The sequence below is a fragment of the Phanerochaete carnosa genome, assembly GCF_000300595.1.
Source record: "Phanerochaete carnosa HHB-10118-sp unplaced genomic scaffold PHACAscaffold_14, whole genome shotgun sequence".
Lineage (NCBI taxonomy): Eukaryota > Fungi > Basidiomycota > Agaricomycetes > Polyporales > Phanerochaetaceae > Phanerochaete > Phanerochaete carnosa.
The window spans coordinates 107,123-127,789 of NW_006767641.1; the positions used below are offsets into that span (position 1 = coordinate 107,123).

General features: G+C 48.0%; 3 protein-coding genes across 3 annotated transcripts; 1 reads left to right on the forward strand and 2 right to left on the reverse strand.

Moving 5' to 3' along the window:
* Positions 1–483: 483 nt before the first annotated feature.
* Positions 484–1,047, reverse strand: PHACADRAFT_201640 (uncharacterized protein; the record flags this gene model as incomplete). Its single annotated transcript, XM_007401947.1, has 2 exons — positions 484–971; positions 1,023–1,047. The coding sequence occupies 2 exons, from the start codon at positions 1,045–1,047 to the stop codon at positions 484–486; spliced, it is 513 nt and encodes a 170-aa protein (XP_007402009.1).
* Positions 1,048–6,491: 5,444 nt separating this feature from the next.
* Positions 6,492–7,798, reverse strand: PHACADRAFT_33455 (uncharacterized protein; the record flags this gene model as incomplete). Its single annotated transcript, XM_007401908.1, has 5 exons — positions 6,492–6,593; positions 6,635–6,710; positions 6,889–7,072; positions 7,166–7,322; positions 7,478–7,798. The coding sequence occupies 5 exons, from the start codon at positions 7,796–7,798 to the stop codon at positions 6,492–6,494; spliced, it is 840 nt and encodes a 279-aa protein (XP_007401970.1).
* A 6,058-nt stretch (positions 7,799–13,856) lies between these two features.
* On the forward strand, positions 13,857–14,697 carry PHACADRAFT_201644 (uncharacterized protein; the record flags this gene model as incomplete). The annotated part of the gene is made up of 2 exons (XM_007401948.1): positions 13,857–13,942; positions 14,442–14,697. The coding sequence occupies 2 exons, from the start codon at positions 13,857–13,859 to the stop codon at positions 14,695–14,697; spliced, it is 342 nt and encodes a 113-aa protein (XP_007402010.1).
* Between the last annotated feature and the right edge of the window lie 5,970 nt (positions 14,698–20,667).

The following is a 20,667-nucleotide window of genomic DNA, read 5'->3' on the forward strand; positions in this document are numbered from 1 at the left end:
ATTAGCACAATGCATTAGTACCGCACAATGTACATAGAATAGTAGTAATAATATCGCTGTTATTGACAGCATTACCTCAACTTCATGTCTAAACGTCGAGCTGCTTCTCCAGAGTCCATTTATTCAGACCACACTTCTTGCCTGCATCAGAGCGCCGCTTTCGCGGTGGCACTTATTGGCTCGCTGACTGATCAGTCTGGCGCTTTCATTTCCCGGTGTGTAGCTGGAATATGCCAAAGCCCACAGCTGAGGGAGGCACGGCAGTTGCTCAAGACAGTGCTCAGAGCGGAGAAAGGCAAGCAGTAGTGAATGGCAACAACAGCAATAGGAATGAGACAAGTGATAACAATGAGGTCACAGAGACAGAAGACAATGAGGCAGCAGAGACAGAAGAGGAGAGCGTAAATGGTTCAGTGGTGGTGGCAGGTGCGGGCAGCATCATACAGGAAGCCATCAATGATGGCATGACAGTGGCAGCAGGTGCTAATGGCGGCGCAACAATGATGGCACAGCAGTAGTGGTAGCAGGCACTGGTGGTGGCGCAGAAATAGTGGTGGCAAGCATTGGTGGTGGCGCAACAGAAGCTGCTACTGATGGCATGTCATCAGTAGAGGCGGCTGATGGTGAGGTAATGGGGGACAAAGGTGTCACCCGTGGCTTTGCTGTCTTCTGCTCGATTGTGTTGCGCTCTGTGACCAGCTGATCGAACTGTTCCTTGCGCCATGCTTCCAGTTCTTCGGCACTGAGCTTGCAAAAGCTAGTGGCACCGGACTCGAAGGCAGACCTGAGAACAACAAGTTCAGGCATAGAGTTGATGGAGCCAGGGCAGCTAAATTGCTCAAGCGGCCAGTTGTTGCAGATGATACCAAATTTATTTGTCATACAAGAGAACATCTTGTAGTTGATCTTCCCAATAAGTTTTGGTGTGACCACGGCACCTATGCTTGCTGAGGTCAAAGGTATGTCTTCTCCTGCTGTCACTCAACACTAAAACTGATGTGTCTTTAGGTGTGAGGACCAACCATTATCAGGAGCTTCTTCTGTCATAGTTCACGTTTGGCACACCCGACAAACGAGAGGCTCATGCCATATCGTTTGTGGCTGTATGGTGCGTGCTTTTGGTGCCACCCCCTTTTGTCTGTGACGCAGTGGCACACGCCTCCTTTTTATTCATCATGTATATATACGCGTTGTACACCTCGTACAATTAAAAAGAAAAATCATCCAATTCCCCTCATTCTCTCGTGTGCTTGAACTCCTCTACAAGAGGTTATGAGCTCCGCGGCGTAGACCGCATCAATGAACTTATCTCGCACCCTGAAATTTCGCTCTCACACTAAGTCTCAACACCCGCATCAGCACGATTATCGAGTAACGATACGACAGCATGTCGGCGGACAGTGAATGGACGACAGCTATCTACGGTGGCAGCGGCCACCGCATCGAACCCCTTTGCGGACCCGAAAACTTCGTGCCATGGACGGTCCGGATGGAGGACATCTTGAACGACATGGACTACTGGCCTATCGTTAAGGGGGAGCTAAAGAAATCCGAAAACGATAAGGAAGACAAGTGGACAAAGAAGGACCGCAAGGCACTCACCCAGATTTGCCTCCGTGTCTCGGAGGCAATGATCCCCTATATCATGTCCACAAAGACATCGAAAGACGCCTGGGACACGCTCCAGGCGATGTTCAAGGTCTCTGGACCAATCGCGACTGTCCTCATCCGGCAGAAGCTGTTCCGCTACATGATGGAGGAAGGCTCCAATGTTGAGGAGCAGACCCGCACGCTGCGCGGTTACCAAGAACAGCTCGTCGCGCTCGATTTGGCAGTCAGCGACAAGGACTTCGCATTCGTCTTGCTCACCGCCCTCTCGGACTCCTGGGACCCATTTGTCAGCGCGCTCGACACCAGTGATCTCAAGACGAACAAGCTCATTGGTCGCATCCTTGCGGAAGACAATTGTCGGAAGGCACGCGCGACCACCGAGACGACGCTCTTTGCGAAGAAAGGCAAAGACATGAAGAAAGGCAAGTTCCGCAAGGGCGTAACATGCTATAACTGCGACAAAGAAGGACATCTCGCGTCAGAGTGCCGTGGACCGAAGAAGAACGCCGGCAGCAGCAAGCCGTCGAAGGCGCATCACACCCTCAATCACAATACAGACGACTCCTATGAGTTCAACATCTTCAACGAACAGACGTTCGTTGCGCACTCGGGCCTATGGCTGGCAGACTCGGCCACTCAGTCGCACATCGTACACGCCCGGTCCCTTTTCACTTCCTACCACGAGACGCCTGATGGCAAGATCTCGGGAGCTGGCTCGTGTAGAGCACTCGGACGCGGAACTGTCCCTGTAATCTTCAAGGTCAATGAACGTGACATCTCGGTCACACTACAGGATGCGATCCATGCACCTGACCTCCCAAGCAACCTCATATCTATGGGACGACTCACCAAAGCCGGTTTCACCTTTGGCGGCTCGGGTGACGACTTCTTTATCAAGAAGGGCGACCGCACGATCGGACGCAGACATAAATTCAATAATCTGTATCAGCTGGACGTCACCCCCGCCGTTTCAACCGCATATGTCACGAAGACTGGACGCACCTGGTATGAGTGGCATTGCATCTTGGGCCATCTCAACAAGGCGCAACTTCGCAATCTCAAGAAGCACTCGGTCAGCATGGACGTCGACAAGTCCTCAGATTTTGATTTCACATGCGAACCCTGTATTTAGGCAAAACAGGCTAGATGCCCCTTCCCGAAGGAGTCAGAGATGCAGTAATAAGACATTGGCGAACTCACCATGTTCAACACCTGGGTTCCAGCGCAGACTGAATCGATCCACCGCAATTGGTACTATGTGTCGTTCACCAACGCGAAGTTCTGCGATTCCACTATTAGCTTCATGAGGTCACGCGATGCTGCGCTCGACCACTTCAAGAAGTACAAGGCCCGCGTCGAGAAGCAAACCGGGAAGAAGCTCAAGGCTGTCTGCTGTGACAACGCGAAGGAATTTGTCGACGGCAAGTTCAAGGCCTATCTCGATGAGCAAGGCATCATTCTTGAGACGACGGCGCCGTACTCACCTGCCCAGAACGGGATTGCCGAACGCCTAAATCGCACTCTTGTCGAACATGCTCGTGTGATGCTCATCGCGAAGAACCTGCCGAAGTTCTTATGGGAAGACGCTGTCGCATATGCGTGCTTCCTGAAGAACCGGTCTCCCATGCGCGCACTGGGTGGGAAGACACCTTACGAGGCTTTCTGGGGCAAGGTGCCCAACGTCTCCGACCTACACGAGTTTAGTTCTGACGTCTGGGTGCTCAGGCCGGAGACCCAGCAGAACAAGCTCGAGGCGAAGTCAGAAAAATTCCTGTTCACCGGTTTCAGCGATGGAAGCCAGGCATATCGGTACTATAACTCACGTTCGCGCCAGATTCTGACGTCTCAGAATGTCGTTTTCCCTAAGACGAGGACGCCACTGATCCCCGAGGTGCCGAGTCCTCGACTTGAGGAGGAGAATGTGCCGCTCGTGCAAGACAAGTCAAGTCCTCTGGCCGAGGACACCACTCCATCTCCCACCTCTGCTAAACCCGCACTGGATTTGACCTCCGATGATATCAAAGTCGACGCTGGCAATCCATCTTCCTCTATTCGTTGCTCCGCACGCTCAGCAACTCCTGCATCAATCAACTATCGCGAGGCCGCAGGCTACCAGGTTCGGAAGCCCAAAGCGGATGACGACAGCACGAAGGCGCATTTCGTGGCTGGCGAAGCATGTTTCCACACCTACACGGACGAGCCGCAGAGCGTACCCAAAGTCAAATCGCGACCCGACTGGTCACACTGGAAGACCGCCATGGATGCCGAAATCACACAGCTGGATCGACTATCGACCTACGAGCTGGTCGACCTGCCCCCGGGCTGCAAGCCCATTGGCTGCCGGTGGGTATTTGTAATCAAACGGAAGGCTGGTGGCGATATCAGCAAGTACAAGGCACGACTCGTTGGCCAAGGCTTCACGCAGAAGCCTGGGAAAGATTTCTTCGAGACCTACGCACCAGTCTGTTGACAAGAATCCCTCTGCAGTCTCGTGGCCATCTCAGCACTCTATCAACTCTTCATACACCAACTTGACGTCACTGGAGCATATCTTCACGCTGAACTCGAAGAAGAAATCTACATGGTCCAACCACCTGAGTACAACGATGGCACCGGACGTGTCTGGCGACTGCGCAAGGCTATCTATGGGCTACTGCAAGCTGGCCGCACCTGGAACATCAAACTCAACTACGAGCTCGCAGCTCTCGACTTCTGCCAACTTTCTGCCGACGCCTGCGTGTACGCCCGCGCACTCAATGGTGCCTCCATTTTCATCATCACGCACGTCGACGACATGTCTCTCATGACATCGAACCTCACCGTTCTCACAACTGTTAAGAAGCAGATTGCATCCCGACTGGAAGTCACCGATATGGGCGAAATCAAGAAGTATATTGGCATCGAATTCGACATCGACCGTGAACGCGGTATCTACACAATGCACTAGACCACCTACCTCACAACCATCATCGAATGTTTCAGCATACTCGACAGCAAGCCCGTCCGCATGCCCATGGACCCGGACGTCCACCTCACGCCCACACCCGAGAACGTCGCACCCGATACAACATTTCCGTACGCAGCCGCAATTGGCTCGCTCATGTACACAGCTGTCAGCACAAGACCTGACATCATGTTCGCCGTCCAGCACCTTAGCCAGTTCACCGCTCGCCCGTCTGCTGCGCACATCATGGCAGTCAAACACATTTTCCGGTACCTGAACGGCACGTGCACACTCGGCCTCACTTATCGGTCGGATGATGGCAATGTTCCCACCGGCTATACCGACGCCGACTGGGCGACTTCCCTTGTCGACCGCCGCTCAATTTCCAGCTACGTTTACACGCTCGCAGGGGGAGCTATCAGTTAGAGCTCGCTCAAGCAGCGCTCCGTCACACTCTCGAGCATGGAATCGGAGTACATGGCTCTCGCACACGCTACCAAGGAAGCTGTGTGGCTTCGCGCTCTCTTTTTCGACCTGGGACTACTCTCAGACGGCCCGACACCCCTTCTCGGTGACAACCAGGCTGCCATCGCATTCTCGCAAAACAATCAATTCCACAAGCGCTCCAAGCACATCGATGTGCGGTATCATTTCACTCGTGAATGCATAATCTCCAACGAGATTACGGTCACCTACTGCGCATCTGAAGACAATCAGGCCGACCTTTTCACCAAGGCCCTGACTCGTCCCGCACACGGAGGCAACTCACTCGAATCGGGCTTCGTGCTCGTTGAGGGGGAGTGTCGTAGTTCACGTTTGGTGCACCTGACAAACGAGAGGCTCATGCCATATCGTTTGTGGCTGTATAGTGCGTGCTTTTGGTGCCACCCCCTTTTGTCTGTGATGCAGTGGCACACGTCTCCTTTGTATTCATCATGTATATATACGCGTTGTACGCCTCGTACAATTAAAAAGAAAAATCATCCAATTCCCCTCATTCTCTTGTGTGCTCGAACTTCTCTACAAGATCTTCAAATGAAGAGCTTCATTGTGAAGCTTGTCCTCAAAATGTTCTGTGAGTAAGATTACTTCTACGTTTACTAATGGATGCCGAGCTGATGCTATCACCGAAGCACTCCATCTTCTTCGCGGACTTCTCACAATCTATCTTCAGACACAGAGAAAAGAACTCTTCAACGTTCTTGCTTGTCATGAACGTGCGTGGCCTCGTATATTGGTCGAAGTCTGGGTGTACCCCACAGTAGAAGATCTCATCGCCCGTGCGACTGTTCAGCGCTGTAAGCTGGAAGTTCGCGTTAGCACGATACATAATGGTGATGAAGAGACATATCTCGTTATCCCACCGATCTAGCGTCGCTCTTACATCATGGAACATGGCCATCTCCATGCTGTGCATCACATACTTCTGGTTCTCGTGCAACTCCTCTATCCCAGCAATGATGCCTTCCATGGCCTCAACGTGTTATTCTTCGCACATGTCTGCCTACTCGTTTGCTGCCTCATGCACGATGTCAGAGATTTTTGGACGGTTTGCATCAGGCAGAAGTTTTACCAACAGATGTAAGTCAACATATACACAAATAAAAGAAAGGCAATGCACTTGCCGCAACCTTCTGAGCTTTTTTACAAAGATATGCATTCCACAGACTAACTGCCTTCGTGGTGAGCTTCTTTCCTCTATGCTGGACAATAAGCTCGTAAAATTTCTTTGGTGTCAGGACCTGGAGCTCTTTGTAGATCTCGGCTGCCTTGTCCCAGCAGATCTGCACAACAGCGTCGACAGCATCGTTAATCTTACCTTTATTCTCATGCCACTTAGCAGCAGCGGCCTCCTTCTCGCAGGTTGTCTTCTGTCAAACATGTTGTTTGCGGTGTTGCACAATCCTGTGCACCATCTGTTGGAGAGGCTTGCAAGTCAGGTAGCCGAGGTCATGGAGTGCTGCTTGTTTGTGGATTGTCTCTGGCATAGCAGAGTGTCAGATAACAGAGCGTTAGCAGCAACAGAGGCATGAGAGAGCTACAGCATGCTAAGTGAATAAAATTTTATATGCGACTCACCTTGTGTTCGAAACTTCGGCTAGCCACATTATGTGCAAGTTTGTTGAGTGTCAATAAACAAGAGAAATTAAATGATCTGCGCAAAAAGTAATAACTAGCAAGGCGATGTCACAAATAACCGAAGGCATGCAAATGATTGGTACAGCGGCTATACAGGCATTATGTAATGACAGTGACGGAAAGTCGGCTCCTTCTGAAAGGGATTAACATGGATGTGGAAGTAGAACCAATGAGCCTCGGCGTGCAGAATCCACCTTACCATGTACATTGAAAAGTCCTCAATGCTGTCACAGATCTCAAAGGCATGTTGCACCTCAAAGCAAAAGGAGGCAGAGAATCCAAACGCATCGAGAAATGCATCAACAACAGGGCCAAGAGATGGCATCATAACATGAGACAGACTGGGATCCTCCTTGTAAGCACCAGTTACATGTCCATCTGTGTCACAGACATGCATATAGAAGTTGTGGTTCCCCTCTGCGCCAGAGATGATGTCAGATTAATCAATCACTGTTGATGAAACATACTCACTTTCATCATTTAATCTGTCGTCTGCCTCTTCGCATGATAAGGGGACAGGAGCTAAGATGCGATCTAACTCGATGGTCGTGATCAGAAAATTGGAGGGCAGGGTCTGTGCAGCTAGAGTTGGAGTCTCAGAGGGCGAAGTCTGCACAGCCGAAGTGGCCTATGAGGCCGGAGCTGGTGATGCTGTCACACGACCACTGTGATCAGCATCACCAGGGACAAGACCTAGCATAGCGTCAGTATTTGCACAAGCTTTATAATCATACACTTACTTTGGCCCTTGTCAGATGCTTTGATGGGAAGATCTTCGAGAACCTCAATTTCAGAGTCATATTCAGTGTCACTCGGGAAAACAACCGGCTCCTTGCTGCACAGCTTTGCCAACTGAAGGGGTGTGCGACTGCATGAATTGAATGGAGCCTTGCATGGGAGAGGAGCAACCTTGCGCATCGGCAAAAGCAGCTTACTCTTGGGAGTTGAGGGGCCAACTGCACCAGGACCCACATTGGTCTGTTCACCTAGTTGAATAGAAGAGAAACTCGATGTTAGTCTGTCAAGTTCAGCATCAAAGTGGGAGAGGTTCTCCTGAACGTCAGTAAGTCTCCACGGTTTTCTATCTCTCAATATCATGGACATAAGGGCCTCCAGTAGTGGAATGCATCTGTGGCCAACATGAGGGCGAGCCTGCCCTTGATAGAGTTCATATGCGTTAGCCCTGGAGGTTGTTCAACACCCGCATATTGGTAGTTAGTTGGGTAAATACTGTGCACCAGCAAAGTGTGATCATCTCATGGCCTTCGTTGCCTTTGAACACTGGATAGAACCTGCCTGGAGAAGAGAGAACCTCCGAAATGCACTCCCAGTCGTGAAGTAGTGACAGTGCCTGGCTGATGTCGTAATGGTTGCAGATTTTCTTACAGGTGATGCGGTAGGTGTATAGGGCAATAATGCATAGCTTGTTGTACTCATCCTCGTTTATGCAGAGGATGGTGATTGGGAACAGTTGGCCTTTGGTGCCAACGGAAAAGTGGGGAAGACTGAGCAAGTTAGTTCAGAACAGCGTACTTGATCATTGATGTACTCACTCAGACCAGCCAAACATTTCGCCGTGTTCTTCTCTGCCTAGAACTAAGAACACTGCATCTTCTGTAGGAGTCAGCAGATAGACAGAAGCATGAAGTTCCATTTGAGACATGATATCGAGAGCCGCTGGAATGCGTGTGAGGCGTTAGCCCAGGTTTGAAGCTTGATATGTGAGTAATTGCTACAAGCCATGAAACATGATATAGTAGTAATCCAGGTAGCAACTGTTTTAGGCTGCAATAGTCCAAATAAAGGTGTCTGAGCTTGAAATTAGACTACATACGGTATATACCAACTTTCTGAAAAGATGACTAAGCCAAAACATTATCCCAGTGTAGTAAAGCACTTTAAAACATATCATATGTTTTGAACATGCTACATGTTGAATGTTTTTGCATCATGTCATGGAGAACATATGTACAAACAAGTTCTCCATTGGTAAGCAGTCCAGTAATCCAGTATTTGGGCTGCTATTCACAAAAAACTCGCCAGGAGCCGGCTAGTTTTTGGATATATATGGTAGCACTCCCGGATTTGAAATAAGCGCCAGAGCGCGAGAAACCAGCTTCTGCAGGCTATTGCACCTGCTCCCCTTCCTTTCTCCCTCATAGAACTGTTAGGGAAAGTGTTAGAATAGGTTCTACTATACTTTTGTAGTGTAGAACTAAACCCTCATGTCTTCCTGTGATGTATACATTGTAATAGATAATAAATAATCTTTAAAGCGAAAAAGGGCACCAGAAACAGATGGTCCTGTACCTTGTACAGAGCTTGAAAGAAAGTTGGATGGCTCTAGACATATATATACATATTATTCAAGTGTAGGGAAGCAATTTCAAGGCCAGAATAACATGCAGAGATGCAGGCAGGAGGCCAGAACCCTTATTGCACTCATGATAGCTTGGACACTGTTCTCAGCCTTTAGTAATGAATGCAGCTAGATACAAATGGTTATGCAGGTGCCTTAGCACTAGTAAATAATATATACAGCTCTGTGGAGCCTTATCACACTGGGAAAGGGCTAACCTACACTCAACAACATGGGTATGCAAACAGAGCTTAAAAACACCACATATGCAGATGTACAGAAGCCTACAGGCAGAGATAAGCTAAATGCAGCTACATACACAGTATTCTGACATATTCTGACCCTCCCAGGTGGTGATCCCCTTCCCACCTATGCTGTAGGAGCCAGGCACACACCTGTGCACAGATGGTGGTTTTGAACTGGTCAGAACTTGATCAAGGTGTCACTCCGGGGTTAACTAATGCACTACTCCACCAATACATGTCCCATGGACTTCGAAAGTTGTATACCTCCATTTTAATAGGCTAGGAGTTGATTGGAAATGGTCCGCCCATCTGATTTTAAGTCGTTGATCCAGTAGGGGGTGTTTTCAACAAGATCAGCAAATAGGCGCCCATAGAAAACACTAAGATCTGCTCAATTGAACAGCTTCCAGGGCTTGGAATCGAAAATAAACCATAGATGTCCTATCCTGGGCTAAAAGCGACACCTCCCAGCATATAAAAACATTTGATATGTGCCATTTTTGTGCCAAGTCTCGCAGGCTCTACAGAGAGTTTGTGGATGCCTCAGGCTTCCCAAACTCTTGGAAAGGGTTTCAATGCAATCTATTATGAGTGTATAATATTAGAAGAGCTGTAGGAGCTTTGGAAAAGGTCTTCTGCTACGTCCAGGCCGAAAAATTCGATTTTTAATAGAAACAAAAGCATGGTATATTATACAGTGGTTGTGTTCGCTCTAAACTGCACATAACTACTCTAAATAGGTATAGGTACATATCCTAGAAGGTTTGGAGTCCATTGGACAAAGGAGAGGAGAGGAATTGAGCCAGGAATGGCCCCCACAAGCGAAATTGATGCTGTGACCTCATTGGGTGCTCAGGAGCCGGAAACTCGGGTAGTGGCAGCTTTGTGGCACCAGCGGGCTGATGGCGGGTTGATGGCGGGCTGGCGGAGATTAAGACCGCGCTAAGACTGCAAAAACTCGACTCCCAGCGAGTATTCTGTGAATAGCGGGCCCAATTTCGCTTTCTGGCATATATTTAGTATAGCAAATATGTTTCAACATATGTTCTCCACCTTCTCATGTCATAAAACTAAATAAGCGCCCAAAACAGTATGTTATAACATATCTCCCAAATGGGGTGTATGTTTTGATTGCTGCTATATCAGAGAGTAATAGATATGTCTTAAATGCTAGATTGTGTGAGAATTGACTGCCAGATAGCTATAACAGGCTCAGAATAGCCTGAAATAGTTACTATGTGGGTTACTACTAAGTCATGTTTCACAGCTAGTAGCAATTACTCACATATCAAGCTTGAGAATAGAGCCAAAGGATGGGCCAGAGACAAGAGAATTTTCAGGCCGAGGCTGGCAACAGGAGGGTATTCTAAGTGTAACTTGATAATGATCGATGATACATGATGACTGTCGCAATCTGAGAGGAAATGCGACTGTGAGTACTACTGTATCTGATCAGAATCTTGGACACCTAAAATCAGATGGTGTCCCATGCAGGAGAACGAAGGTTTTCCACAGAAATTATACTGAGAGGCTTATAAACCGAGTAAATATGTGAGTGGAAAATATAGAAGATTTTCACCATACATTTGTACGATGCTATGAATATTTTGTGTGAGTGTGCTTAACCACCCATTTACTAGGATCTCAGACAGCGGCAAACCCTGCCAAATCAGGCTAATTTTGGTGCTTAAATAGGTGTCTGAGCACTCTCTCTCGCTATTGCATTGGGCTCTGCAATGCTCACAGTGTAATAGGGGGTCCTAAAAGTCTGTATAATGGAAGCACAGGCTGTTACATAATATAATCATGTAATACCCCAGTAGTAGTGGCCTTGGTTCTTGATTAGGAGACATCAGTGTCCCTCAGATAAATTTCCAGCTTGAATGCAACTCTCAGCTAAGAACTGGTCCTCCAAAAATCAGCAATATGTCCAGTCTTATTCTTACACATAAGATAGAAGTATAAGTACCCAAATTAGCAAAATAATCCTATAAAGCAATTCTGATGAGCACTTCTTTCCATGTACTAGTGGCTCTGGAGAGCTCTCTGCTCTCACATAGTATGTTATCTGTTTCCTGTGGCATTTATACATTTTCTATATGTAAATGGATGTATTTTACTGGTTCATACAAGCATAAGCCACCAAAATGTATGATTACTCCAAGGTGAGCATCTATGGCAAGAAGAGCTGCAAGGTGGTTATCATATCTAGTAAAAGTGTGATAAGTAACATTCTATCTGTGCCTTTCTCCCTCAATATGCTCTCTAAAAATACAATAATTTATATATAGATAGCAGACAGTATATACATGACTCATTGTCAACAGCAGCTGGTTTTGTTTGGTAGAGAGCGAGTGAAAATTGAGTGTCCAAGTTCCTGATAAGATACAGTGTTCTATGGCACAGGCGGTGCTTGCATCACATTATGAAGATGTGGCGTGCAGCAGTGACCAGAATCCGACGCGACACATGACAGGTGAGATCAGTGATAGCACATTATGATGATCTGTCACACCGTATCCATCACCCAGGGACAGATCGTGTGTGCATCATCTTTCCTCTTGCCCTCGCCCTTGACGCTCTCTGGCCCGCAAACTCGGTACATGCCACAGTCCAAATGCAGCCCTCCGCCTTGTCTATTGGGAATCAGCAGGCATTAATGAGAGGTCAGCTGGGAGACTGAGTGAGAATGGACCAGGGGCTGGCAGCGTGTAGGCTGCTGAGCTGTGAGGTGTGCAGCTTTCTCAAGGCACAAATGACCAAGACCATCTACTGACCTGTTGATAGAGATTAGCTCTCCAACGAGGACTGAAAGGAGGAGAAGCAAAATGGCACAAACTCATTGCACAGCCATCCGACAGTCCAAGATCTGTCCATGCAGTGAGCGGCGTTGCTCTCCTGTTCTATGTGAAATTGTTCATCTCCCATTGGTGCTTCTGAATGCCGGCTGACGCTGAATTCCCTGGACACCCTGGACCAAACTCTGGATTGCGCCGAATTTGCGTCGGCTTTCGGCAGCTTCAATTGACACCTGAAATATCTGCTTTGCATTCATTCATCACCATCTTCCACTTTTGATACTTTATCTTCAGCGCTCCAAGACAGAGCGCCAGCTCTGTCTGTCTCTCCAGTTGATGTCGCCCTTCTCATATCCTATATCTGTCACTGTATGCTCTTTCACCACCTTTTTGCCAACACCCTTGCGTCCTGCAATGTGCTGCTGCCCAACCACCCCAACTTTGCATCATGTTAGTTGCACTAGTTAGAAGGGTCCATATATGATAATCTGTGCATTGTTCATATGCTTATGTTCTAGAGTGAGTCCAGGAATTGTTTGGCCTCTTCATTGCTCACAAACATTCATAGTCACAGGCTCACTCAATGTATTATTGCACACCCATGCTCGAACTCTTGCCTTGTTGACCACGCAATGGAACACCTCAACATTCCTCAGGTGCAATCTTCTCCATATCGAGCGATCTACACTACCAGAACACAAACCTCAGATTGTCTTGTTTGGCCAGTAAGAGGAGACATGACCCAAGATCAACAATGGCAGCAGTGGCAAGGTTGGTCTATCAATGAACCACTCGCCATGGCGAGGCTCAGACAGGCAGCTAATGCTGTCATGGTCGCAGAGCAAGCAGGGCGCTATTCAGCTCTCTTGTGATTCAGCGGACTTCAGGCCAAGGTTTCTGGGCCTTCGAGATGCATGTCAAGTTTTGGAGTCACTGAGAAATTGCCAGAGTAGGCGTGCAAGAGCAAAGATGAGCTGGCCGGTTCCGAAACCTTACTCCATGCACCTACAATGCCAAATGACCTGGACAGAATTCTACACCTTGCAGCTATTGGCCCCCACCAAGTCCTTTGCGCTTATGCCCGCAGTTAGAAGAAGTGCTACAACTGTGTGATGGCCATCCTCAATGTCACACTATTCCTGCCGATATTGTTTAATGTTGTAGACCTGAACTTGGTGCCGGTTTTGTTCGCCTTGGCGAATCACCTGCGACATGTACCACAGGATTTGCTGTGATCGCCAGACAAGGAGCTTATGCGAAGCAACACAAGGTGCCCACTTTGCGCTGGTCACCTGGATGCTGGGCAGAAAACGATGGAGCACAAATTCTTCAAACAATAGCGCCATGCTTTCAAGACACACTCTGGAGGTGTGGGTCACAGGACACCGTATCAAAAGAAAATTATTCCATGCAGCCCGTGCTTACATATTTGTGCAGACATTGGTGGCAGCTCGGTGAGTGGCGCAGTTTGACACATATCCCGTGCAGTGTACGGTGCGCCAGTGTTTCCTCATGAACACCACCACTCATTTTTACGCCGAGCTCTTGCACAGAATCGGGCTCGAAGCTGTGTGCTTGTACCCAGATACATGCCAGTGCTCCGAGCTGCTATGCTCATGCCCGATAGTACCATTGGCGCACGCCTAAGTGAACAGGAAGATGTCGCAGACGTGCTGAGCTCAGTGTAGAACTAGCTCAGGCCTGCCCACAGCCAGTGAGTGCTTGAACTGCTGCCAATGTGCTACTATGCGCAGCACGCCATGAATGGCCAGTGGAAGGCAGAGGTGTATGGAAACTTTGTCGTGAGCTGCGTGGGTGTCATCCCGGAGCAAGAAACACATCTGGTGTATGTGCACCGGAGCTTGAAGGTGCGGATATAGGCAGAGCATTTGATGGAAAGGGTGTATGAGCTGAGGGCAATGTTTGATGTCAAGCCGACGTGTGTGGTTTAGGTCGGCAGGTGCATGTGGGAGCATAAGATTTCTTTTTGCAGCAGGTTTGGAAAAAGTTTTATCGCGCTCCACTGTCACTGACAAGGAGTGTTCTGCTACTGTAATTTTGGAATAATTGACTTGTTTGTAACACTACGACTGTGTACAGCATGTGTATCTAGCATAACACGGGCACTATAAACTATGTTATACTTCACACGGCGATGTGTCTGATATAGGTGCTCGCTAAAGTGGGCACAGATGTTAATGACCATCATTTACAAGTCCTGCCATTGGCAAGGTGCTTTGGGCACATCTTAACAGTGTACTTTTGTCGACCCGAGCTTGCACACGGATGCTTGGTGGTGCGCCCCTTCATTTCTTACTAGTTTTTAATCTGACATCATCACCCAGGCTCAAGCATAGCTTGGATGACTATTTCACAGGCAACAACCTCGCGAACGGTCCACAAACAGTGACAGAAGTCGCTGTAGGTGTGCACCATGCGCGGAGGCATTTCCCCTTTTTCTGTGCCATCGAGATCCTGAGCATGGCGCAGGGGCATGTGCTCGAAGAACAAGTTATGGATGTTTTCTGGCCTGAAGCCATTCACAAACCTCGAAGACTCAAAGTTGAAGATGAGCAATTGCAGATGCTGCGCAGCAGCTAGCACTACACTCTATTATTCAGGCAGAGACAATAACAGCTCTGGTCTGCAGTTCAAGAGGTTGTTATATGTGCACAACAATGCACATGATCCTGGGAGGTGCAGTCCAGTGCAGCTGCTAATTTCGAGCTACTCCCCATGCACAGCTTTGAGACTGAACCATTCCCCATGGCTTGTTTGGGCTGATGCTGCACATATATTGGACTAGGATATGATGGCGCGATAATGCACATGGTGATTCTGTCTCACGAGACAGCCTGCGTACACAGATCCACTGCCACTCATTTTTGTCCTCATCCATAGTCTTTATTCTTGACAAGCACAGCCCACTGATAGTTGAATTCCACTTGTCACCTGGCTGTCCATCAGCAGATTAATCAGATGGCACAGGTAGAGATGCACAGTTAAGACATTAATTCTGAGTTTCTGACTGGCGCCGTCTAGCAGCAGAACTATGGCCTTCAAAGTGTGCCCTCCATTCTGCCCTCGAACTATTCTCGCTTTCTTGACTTTCTCTTCCATGACCGCATCCTAGAGCTGGCATTATTCTCCTACTGACATTCCAAGCAATCTTGCGCTGGATAACCTACAAAGTGTGCTGTTTGTTGGGCTGCACTCACAGGGGAATAGAAAGTGAAGTACATGCCATAATTATTTTTACAATAACCACAGTCTTTTTTTAGATTGAGACTGTATGGCTTGGGCTGGAGATAGACCCTGCGGTTTAATGAGCGACTCTGTAATGCATTTATTGCGTACACCAAGAGTGCAGCCTAGTGCAGGCTCAAGCGCTCGACGTTCAACGCGCTCAACACTGAAAACCACAGTGAGCACTGACTCATTTTTTGCTGTGCAGCTCTGGCAGCTTCAAGGACTGAGATGTAGCAAGATGGACATCAGCAGAGGCTGAGCTTTGTTGCGCTTGGTGGCAAGTCGTGTCATGCCGTCCGCACTGAAGTCACAACAACGAACATAATAAATGAATGTATATCTAGTGTTTCAGGCAAGCTTGCCTCCATGCATAAGATCCCAAACTTGACAATGGCTGAGCTGTATCTGACAAAGCCTACTTGACCAGCCAGCGTGGAACGTTGCAAAAAGCTCTGCTAAGGCTCCAACATCTGTCCCCTCCCCTGTGCCTCCTTGTCCTGCAGACAACTGTGTACAACCACCTGCTGACAATAGACCGATGCGTCAGCCATCCCTCCAAGATAGATTGAGCGGGCCTTGCGATCTACCTCTGGCAAATCGATCTATGCCCGATGACTGTACGACTGCTGCATCAAATTTGAACTCTATGTCCAGTTTCAGACTCTGCTTGTCAATTCAACCTTTCTACACCTGTCCATCTGCTGACACATGTTAACTTCCTGGTTGACTCTCATGGCCTAAGACCGTGGTAAGCCTCTGGCAGATGATTGTTTCATGAGGACCTCTACAAGAGATCGCTCGCCACCAAGATTTAGCTCTCCTCTAAAGGTCCATTGAGTTGTCTATTGCCACCTTTGGCGCATGATGATCCTTCAAGTAGCTTCAAGCCTTGTGGAGAGACCATTTCGCCTAAAGGAGGTGAGTTTCATCTTCTGGAATGTGCATGTTATCATAATCGATGTGAGCTCGACAGATTTAGAAGCTGCTGCTTGGACGTTATTGACATCAACCCTCCTCATTTTTGTGATTGCGCGCCGCTGCCTCAGGCTGTAGTTGAACACTTACAGTGTGAGTGACATATGTGGTGCAGTGCAGCCACTTCGACATTACTGACATGTTCATGGCATTTGTCCGTATCCATGTACTTCGCGTAGCTTTGCAAAGACATCACTTTTGTCCTCTAAAGATTCCCAGTCTGATAAGTTCGATAAAGCACAGAGATGCCATATCCACAATGGTATACCTGTTTCCAGAAGGATTATCTTTGTAAACAAGGTTAGCTTCAAGTTTGCCAGGGCTGCCCAGACTATGTAAGCCGCCTATTTTTTTGCTGATCCAGGATATGAAGAAGTTGTCCACAGCGAGTAGTGACTTGCCTCGCTCGGCTTTGCCAGCCTTAAGCTTGCTAAAACACAAGCCAAGCCCCAAGCTGCCCCAAGCCATAATGGACCCTGGCTTGCATTCTCATTAGGCAAGTGCAGCTGTGGATTGACCCTGTCAATAGTTCCACAGCTGCCACACATAGACACACAATCATGTACAGCATGTAAATAGTTTTCTTGCATATTATGAGGCCTAAATACATAGTTTGAGGTATAACATAGATGTAGAATGTCAATAAAGTTGTTCAGAAACTTGAACGTTATACAAACAAGAAAAGCATTGCAACACTTGTATTACCAGCGCATCTGTGCATTTTACATCATCATAGCTACTTGTACAGGTCCATATCCTTGCTGTCTGGAAGAGCAAGGTTCCAAGATCCCTGGCTGGAAGCCTCCTGCGCATTCAAGACCGTCTCAGCAAGATCCTGGGCCAATTCTTTCTCTACCACCAAGGAAGATGGAAGAAAGAGAGGGCACATCGAATAAAATGCACGAAAATGAGGCACACATGAGTGGTGGCCATGAACAGCAGAGGCTGACACAACACGGCAGACACCTGTCACATTCAGGGGTGCCAGCAGTACCGGCAGGCTGCAGAAGGTGTAATGTGACATTCCGTGCATGCCCTCAAGCGGCTGCGCCCAAATAGGCCATCTCATGCCTATCTGAGGGCTCGTTCACTGGTGTGCACATTGCACAGTACCACAATGTGAGTGCTCTGCAGACGCCATTGTGCTATGAAGCTGTTCAACACTGCTCAGAAGTGTGCACAGACTGCGGCGGCCTCTGAATGACTGGTGACAGGAGTGACTGGCCCAGGTAATTTAGATCATTCGCTCCCTTGAAGTCATAGCTGGCTTTGATTTGGTGCATGTAAGAGTGGTTGCCAGTGACATTCCAGCATTGTCCATCGGAACATTAGCAATAACAGTCTTTATTGATGCCTGTCTGCCAGCCGCAAATGTGACCTCAGAATGCGCCACTGCATTTGCATGGCGTAGTAGAGGCAGAGGTGAGATGCGTGACACGACGCGCATGCAGTCACGGTAAAGGGTGCCCAGAGAAGAGGCGGTGGCCAGGCGGGCATTGGACGTGAGGCAGCCAGGGGTCTCTGGCACTCACCCTGCCATCTTGAACGGAAAGGTGTTGCCCTTCCAAATAGGTGCACCTGTCTGAACATATAGCTCCTTCTATGCGCAGCAGAACACTGCAAAGCCGTTCAGACAGAGGTTCTCAATGTTACATGGCAGCTTGTTAAGCAGAGCAAGCACTGGTGCCCCGCTACATTTCTTTGTGGTGAAGCTCAGTCTCAGTAGTGATGTATTAATTTGTGTAAATTGAAAGATTAATACAGTACAAAATAATATAACATAATATTTTAGGAAATTATCGCTGACTACTCTAGCACTGGTACTAAATACAGTAGATTTATTATCTAAAGCCAGGCTTAGCTCAGCCAGTCAAATTGCTACTCATCCCCTCCAGTTTTTCTCTGGTCCGCTATAGCCAAGATGGTGTGCCCGCTGCTCTGAGCCGCTGCAGAAGGTGAGGACCAGAAGGTCGGCCACAGAGACACTTAATTGAAATTTATTTATCAATTTATTAGCACAGAAAGGCTGCAGCTCATCGCTAAGTGTACTCCAACCACGAACAAATCGGCCACTATTACAGCAGTCATGCAAACAGCATTCAAGAGAACATCAATCACCTAGAGTGTTACATATTTCAAAGCACTGGCATTACCTCTCCTTCTCACGGTTTGTCAGTGAACTGCATTTTCTGTCCTGATTTTACCCTCTCACAATACACATGGACCTCCACTCTCATCTTCTGCACAAACCGGTCCCTGCGCACTACTAAATTAGTGCTTGCAAGTATGCTCCTCGCTTTGGCTTCGGACATTGTTGCAAGCACAGCCAAAACAAAACAAAGCAAACTTACTAGAAAACTTGATGGAATCTAATATACAGTCAGTTATATAACCCTCCACAGAGGATTGGAGTTAGGGGGAGCCAAGCTGAGAGAAGCAAGGCAAGGTGATGTTGCTGAGGGTGAGACTAGAATGTGAAGGTCCGAGTTCTTGTAGAAACTCTGGAGGCTTTTGTGATGACACTCATCAGTGCATTCCAGGAAGTACTTATACCTTGCGCCATGGGACCCCAAGAAGGGGCAGTACTGTGGACACCATGTGCTGAAGCCGATGGCATTAGATGGGTGCGTGATGGGCATTATGACTGCTCGCGTTGTGATTCTACCCTTTTTTAAAAGGGGTGTTGGTGGTTAAATGTGGGTTGTGTGATTAAAAATCTGCAAGCACTGTGAAAAGGGTAAAATGCACTCTGGAGAGCACTTTCAGATATAAATACTGTCAAATAGCAATATTCAGTGGCTAACAAGAAAAATACCCAATTGTGTAGTGGCGCGCGATCAGAAAAGACATCATGTTGTAGACACTTGTATGAAGCAATACCATGTAATGAAATAGTATTGTGTTAATAACCCGATCGTGTAGCAGCGTGCAATCAGAAAAAACGTCATATTGTAGACACTCATATGAAGCAATACCATGTGGTGAAACAGTATTGTGTTAATAACCTGATCGTGCAGCAGCATACAATCAGGAAGAACATGCTACAGACACTCATATGAAACAATATCATGTAATGAAACAGTATCACATTAATAATCTGATCGTGCAACGGTGCACGATCAGAAAAGACATCATGTTGTAGACACTCATATGAAGCAATACCATGTGGTGAAACAGTATTGTGTTAATAACCCAATCGTACAGCAGCGCACGATCAGAAAAGGCATCATGTTGTAGACACTCATATGAGGCAATACTGTGTGATGAAACAGTATTGTGTTAATAACCTGATCATGCAGTGGTGCGCAATGAGAAAAAGCATGCTGTAGACACTTATATAAAACAATATTGTGTGATAAAACAGTATTGTGCTGTTGTAAGCTGATTGCACATTGATGTGTGATTGGATACATTAAATGGATTGGAGGTGCATTTAAATGTAATGCAATACCATGAGTAGCATTGTGTTTGGATGCATATGCTTCACATTCAATTCACTTAATGTATCTGATTATAGCAGCAAAAACAGAGAGGTGTCGTGGGCGTAGCCCCGGCCTCCTATTTTTATTCCCATTTTCTCAGATTTATTTCACGTTTATACGACCCTCCAAACGTCGTCGGCGCATAGACGCCAGTTTGCAAGTCCTAGCCGCGCGCTAAACACCTCGGGAACGCATCACCGACGGGCACGCATCAGCGCATCAGACGCGCCTGCATCGCCGCCGCCTCGTCGCCGCATCACGCTTCTTCGGTAACAGCCGCACTCCGATCTCCATCGGACATCCGATCCCCGTCGGCCCGACAACGTCATCAGACATGACACGCCGGCCCCCGTCTATCTCCGAGTCCGATCGGCAACGGACATCCTATCCCCGTCGGCCCGACAACGTCATCAGATATGACACGCCGGCCCTCGCTTCTCCGTCTAAGTCCCCTAGACACTATCAATCGCCGTAGCACCAGTCGCTTATGTAATGCCTGGTCCGTGCGCACCCTGACTAGTATATAAGAACCCCCTTTGTCGCTACCTAGCCCCATCTCAACCTCTTGGTTAATTGGGCTAGGTAAGCCTTCGTTTGTATCGTAGTATAGTTACTAATACAACCTTGGTTAATTGGGCTAGCTGCACAAGCTAACTCACAGTCATCAGACCTCGTCGGTGCCGCCTTTGTTTTAGATCCACTTAGTATCCCTCATGGTGTGTCGACGCAAGTCCACATCATTAGGTTGAGATCTTCGTGCACCCGGACTATTCCCCCCTATCCAGTGCCCCGTGCACAGTTTTAAACAAGTTTATTCCCACCGTTTGAAGAGTAAGTCTCTTCGGCGATTGGTGCAGACGTACGC